This window comes from Culex pipiens, chromosome 3 (genome assembly GCF_016801865.2).
Source record: "Culex pipiens pallens isolate TS chromosome 3, TS_CPP_V2, whole genome shotgun sequence".
Lineage (NCBI taxonomy): Eukaryota > Metazoa > Arthropoda > Insecta > Diptera > Culicidae > Culex > Culex pipiens.
In genome coordinates this window covers 185,600,437-185,606,436 of record NC_068939.1, presented here as the reverse complement: position 1 = coordinate 185,606,436, position 6,000 = coordinate 185,600,437, and the positions used below count along the sequence as shown (strand labels likewise).

Here is a 6,000-nt window from a genome sequence, read left to right as displayed (position 1 = left end):
GGCTGAGTTTCCCACATACCCCACTTCCCTTTGTCGTAGAGGGCTCATATTTGGCATGAGTTCATCTCATGTATAGACAAACAAACCCTGAAAGTTTCATCCAAATCGGAGCACCTCGATACGACCTGTTTCACATCGGTGAAAAACTCGCTCTTAAGTCAAAAAAAGAATTTTCTATTTTTTTTTTTCAAGAAACTAAACTTTTGTCCTCTAAAACATATCAAACAAATTAAACAATATAGATTTTAGAAATTTATTTTTTGAGAAAAAAAGACAATCTTCTACTCGCATTTTTTCTAAATAGTTCCCATCGATTGTTAAAAACAACTTTGCCGAAGACACAAAATCGATCAGAAAACTCCTTAAAATGCTACACATTTTAAATTTTTTTCGTACCGTTTTGGTATGAGCAGCTGCCTTAATTGTAAAGAGACTTGTATGTGTGAACCAATGACAAAAATGGCTTCTTTTGTCATATGGAAGGCCCCAAAAAGTTTGAGCCAAATAAAAAAATAAATAAACAAATGGTCGGAATCTGCCGATTTCGTAGAGAATTACCCTGTATAAAAATATTATTAGGTGTTTTTACTTATTGTATTTTCCATGAATCACCTACTGGCAGTTCTAAACCATGAAACTAGGTCTGAAGGGGACACCCCTTTTAAAACAATAAAAAAAATTGTGAGTCTAATGTGCGGTCCGGGTCCGATTGATCCACACGGACAGGACCTTCCCCTGATACTACAGGAGTATTAAAATAATCAATCGTATCAAATCGAAATCCATACCATCTTCGAAAAAGGTTAGTTAAGTTTACGGTTGAACATCAATTCTGGAGTTTTTTTTTTTTTTTTTTTGAAGGGTTGGATAAACCAAATTTTTTGTTTTTGCTTTTTGGGTGTTTTTTAAGACCCCTGATTCAAGGTGGTTTCAAAAACACCCAAAAAGCAAAAACTGAAGATTTGGTTTATTGGATCTCTTAAAAAAAACTCCACAATTAAAATTTATTAAATTAGTTAAAAAATTTAATTCATGATTAAAATAAAAAAAATTAAAAAAGAGATAAAAAGAGATAACAGTAAAAAAAATAAGTGAACATTCCTGGAGAACGTTCGTTCAGTAGAAATAAATATCAAGAAAGCTTAATATATTGTAAAAGAAAACCAATTTTTCAATAATTGCATATATTAATTCATTCAAGCCACATTTTAAATTTTAAGTACCGTAAACTGGGGTCAATCGGGACACATGGGGCGAATTGGGACAGCAGTTTTAACCATGTTGGAGCACAATATTTTGATTTTTCTGGTTGGTTTCGGTTAGAACAGACTCAGGCCAACAAAATGTGTACATTCATTTCCAAATTTAAAAGCTTTAAGTGCTCTAAAAACTGCTGTCCCTATTCAGACTGTAGTCCCGATTCACCCCAGATTACGGTACAACAATTCTTTCTCTATTTCTTAATGCAGTTGACTCTCTGGTTGTCGATTTTCTCGATATAAATATTTCTGTAGCATCAGGCCTGTGGCCGGGGGAGTGGGATACGGACTGAAGTCCCCCCCCCCCCCCCCCAAATTTTTGGAAGACATGTCTTGCAAAAATTAAAATAATAATAAAAAGAAGAGAAGAGGAAAATTTCTTCTTCCAGCCCCCCGCCCCTCCCCTGGCTACACTCCTGTGTAGCATTCAATAAATTTTCTAGTCCTTTCAAGTACCATACTTTGATTTTTCGTTCTTATGTTTTGATACCTCCCGCTTTCGACGGTCCCTTCAATATTGACAACGAGAGAGTCGACTAAAAATAAAACCAACTATTTTGCTAATTTTAAGCTTTAAAATCCAACCAAACTTTCAGATAACCATATTAGCTGTTATTATGAAAGCTATCAAAACGCAAATTCCCACACTAAACGCATTTTTCGTCCTCAATTGCAGGAACAGTTAGCAGAACTAGAAGCGGCCTTTGCAAAATCTCACTACCCCGATATCTACTGTAGGGAGGAATTAGCACGAACCACTAAACTGAACGAAGCAAGGATACAGGTGAGTGTGTTCAGAACGAGTGTTGTTCATGTATGTCGCTTGTCGTCCTGTTGCAAAAAAAAGAGACCCAGGACAGCAATGACAGAAAAAAGTGAGCAATTCTCTACGAAATCGGTCTTTTTTCTTCAATTTTAATTTTTGTATTTTTTAATCCGGCTGAAACTTTTTTGGTGCCTTCGGTATGCCCAAAGAAGCCATTTTGCATCATTAGTTTGTCCATATAATTTTCCATACAAATTCGGCAGCTGTCCATACAAAAATGATGTATGAAAATTCAAAAATCTGTATCTTTTGAAGGAATTTTTTGATCGATTTGGTGTCTTCGGCAAAGTTGTAGGTATGGATACGGACTACACTGGAAAAAATAATACACGGTAAAAAAAAATTTGGTGATTTTTTTATTTAACTTTTTATCACTAAAACTTGATTTACAAAAAAACACTATTTTTAATTTTTTTTATTTTTTGATATGTTTTAGAAGACATAAAATGCCAACTTTTCAGAAATTTCCAGGTTGTGCAAAAAATCACTGACCGAGTTATGAATTTTTTAATCAATACTGATTTTTTCAAAAAATCGAAATTTTGGTCGTAAAAATTTTTCAACTTCATTTTTCGATGTAAAATCAAATTTGCAATCAAAAAGTACTTTACTAAAATTTTGATAAAGTGCACCGTTTTCAAGTTATAGCCATATTTAAGTGACTTTTTTGAAAATAGTCGCAGTTTTTCATTTTTTTAAATTAGTGCACATGTTTGCCCAGTTTTGAAAAAAATATTTTTGAAAAGCTGAGAAAATTCTCTATATTTTGCTTATTCGGACTATGTTGATACGACCTTTAGTTGCTGAGATATTGCAATGCAAAGGTTTAAAAACAGGAAAATTGATGTTTTCTAAGTTTCACCCAAACAACCCACCATTTTCTATCGTCAATATCTCAGCAACTAATGGTCCGATTTTCAATGTTAATATATGAAACAATTGTGAAATTTTCCGATCTTTTCGAAAAAAATATTTTAAAAGGGCGTAATATTGAATGTTTGGCCTTTGTGAAATGTTAGTCTTGATTTGAAAATTCCAAAAATATTTTTTTCGAAGAGATCGGAAAATTTCACAAATGTTTCATATATTAACATTGAAAATCGGACCATTAGTTGCTGAGATATTGACGATAGAAAATGGTGGGTTGTTTGGGTGAAACTTAGAAAACATCAATTTTCCTGTTTTTAAACCTTTGCATTGCAATATCTCAGCAACTAAAGGTCGTATCAACAAAGTCCAAATAAGCAAAATATAGAGAATTTTCTCAGCTTTTCAAAAATATTTTTTTCAAAACTGGGCAAACATGTGCACTAATTTAAAAAAATGAAAAACTGCGACTATTTTCAAAAAAGTCACTTAAATATGGCTATAACTTGAAAACGGTGCACTTTATCAAAATTTCAGTAAAGTACTTTTTGATTGCAAATTTGATTTTACATCGAAAAATGAAGTTGAAAAATTTTTACGACCAAAATTTCGATTTTTTGAAAAAATCAGTATTGATTAAAAAATTCATAACTCGGTCAGTGATTTTTTGCACAACCTGGAAATTTCTGAAAAGTTGGCATTTTATGCCTTCTAAAACATATCAAAAAATAAAAAAAATTAAAAATAGTGTTTTTTTGTAAATCAAGTTTTAGTGATAAAAAGTTAAATAAAAAAATCACCAAATTTTTTTTACCGTGTATTATTTTTTTCCAGTGTAGTCCGTATCCATACCTACAACTTTGCCGAAGACACCAAATCGATCAAAAAATTCCTTCAAAAGATACAGATTTTTGAATTTTCATACATCATTTTTGTATGGACAGCTGCCGAATTTGTATGGAAAATTATATGGACAAACTAATGATGCAAAATGGCTTCTTTGGGCATACCGAAGGCACCAAAAAAGTTTCAGTCGGATTAAAAAATACAAAAAAAATCGAATGACCGAAATCCTAGAGAACTGCTCAAGTACAACCCAACGAATACCATCATCGTGGTGGGTGCGAATCGTGCGGTTGGCTGAACTTAATTTGGTATGCTAATTGACACAGCGCGCGACAATTGAAATTTCCATCGAAAGAACGTGCGCCCGTTGTCGTATACAACCCACCGAAAAAAAAGAGGACGAGGAGGAGAAACAGAGCGACATCTATTATGCTAATTTTCTTCATCTCACCTGATTAATATTCACGATTGATATTCATGGCGTGCTAGAATTTTGTTAAACAACGCTTAAGTCGAGCGCTCTAGAAAACTGCTCGCGGAGGTTTTCCTCCTCAAACTTGCTCAAAAGGACCTCAAAAAACATCATCCTCTTTAAGCAACTGGACCACTTGTCGTCGTCGTCGTCGCCTCTTTTTTCTCTCCTCCCAATCGATAGAGGGAAAACTTGGCGAAACTGGGCTCACTCCTCTCGAATACCAATTAGGAACTGTTGAAGGCAAAAATGTTGACAGTTGTCAGTTGGTTTCCTCGTCGCAGAGAGAGAAAAAGTCCAACCCAGCCGGGAGATTCCTGTCGCGATAAAGGTCGAGCTCGAGCTCAATTGTGCCCGAAGGAACAACCCATGATCCGGTTTCGATACGATCAAACGATGCTAATCCCGGCTGGACCACATGGGTTGTCTTTTTTTCTTTCTTTCTTCTTCTATTACGCAATTTGAGTCCACACGTGGGTGCCCTCACGTGGTGCCCTCCCGTGTTGGTCCCGCGGTTTCGACCCCTCCTCGCAATTGGGTTACAATATTCTCGAGGGTACTTTTAGTTAATGAGGCTGGAGGGGAAAGACAGGCGGCGGCATCAGGTGCGAACAATGACGGCCCGACCGGCTTTTGTGTCAAAGTGGTGCCCGGCGGGAAGTCATTGACTTTGATTTCACTTTTTCTTTTCTTGGTGGTTTGGGATTGTCCGATGTTTTCAATGATTCAATAAAGCCAAATGACATTTTCCAGAGATTATCCTCAATGATCTTACAAAATAAACTTATGAAAATGCTTCAATTATTCCAATGTTAGTCATTATTTAAGCAAAATGTCAACGAATTTCAATATATGAACAAATAAAATTGAGATATAAAGAGACTCTGAACCTCGTTTAATTTTTATTTTATTTATTTACGCTCACAAACACAAAGTTTAAAAAAATATATATAAATTGAAATAAAAAGCCTTGCTTTCAACATTTGGATGAAAAAAGTGTTTTAAAATGCATTTTACATTACATTACAATCATTAGTTTTCAAAATATCGATGTATTGACGGACTTTTTATTTTTCGCGAAAAAAACTTTTTGTGGGACTGAACATTGGTACTTCATGAAAATTTTGAAAGTCTTCAAAGAATTTCAAACATGCAAAGCTTGTAATTTGTAATTTGTGCGTTTATTTATAACGATAACCTGTTAGTTTACAAAATTTAATTTTCGTTCAATTTTTTAAGTTTCTTGAAAAAAAAATTGTTGCCCCCTGATTATCCAAGCCGACTTTGAAGGGGAGGGGGGGGGGGGGGGGGGTCACAGTTTTATTAAATTTGTTTCTGTTTATTTTCACTAAACTACTCTTGTTTAATATGCAATTCAGTGTTCTGCTAATAATCATAAAAAAATAATGATATATGAAAAAAATGCTTGGAATGTTTCTAATAAGACAAAAACTCACAAAAAAGATTACTCGCAAATTAATTCTTTGAAAAATGTGTTTATTTTTTGCAAAAATCGACGAATTTTTTTCAGACCACCCTAACACGGTGTTGGTCACCCTATAAAAATATGGGTCTAATTGTTTGGCCAAGGAACCCCTAGAAAAATGTTGAGCCCGATCGGAGAACTTTATTTCGAATCATACTGTTTTCGTGGGGAATTGCTGCAAATACACGGAGAGAACGGCCGGGCAAATCTAAGAAAATTTTGGTTAATTTATATAAAAGTATGG

The 6,000-nt window shown here is 34.3% G+C and overlaps 1 protein-coding gene across 1 annotated transcript in view; it reads left to right on the top strand.

Moving 5' to 3' along the window:
- LOC120426582 (homeobox protein unc-42) overlaps window positions 1–6,000 on the top strand; it is a 56,640-nt gene that overhangs the window by 25,117 nt on the left and 25,523 nt on the right. The window contains exon 3 of the mRNA XM_052710301.1: window positions 1,936–2,043. Coding sequence (XP_052566261.1) covers window positions 1,936–2,043 — 108 coding nt within the window. The remainder of the gene's footprint in view (window positions 1–1,935; window positions 2,044–6,000) is intronic.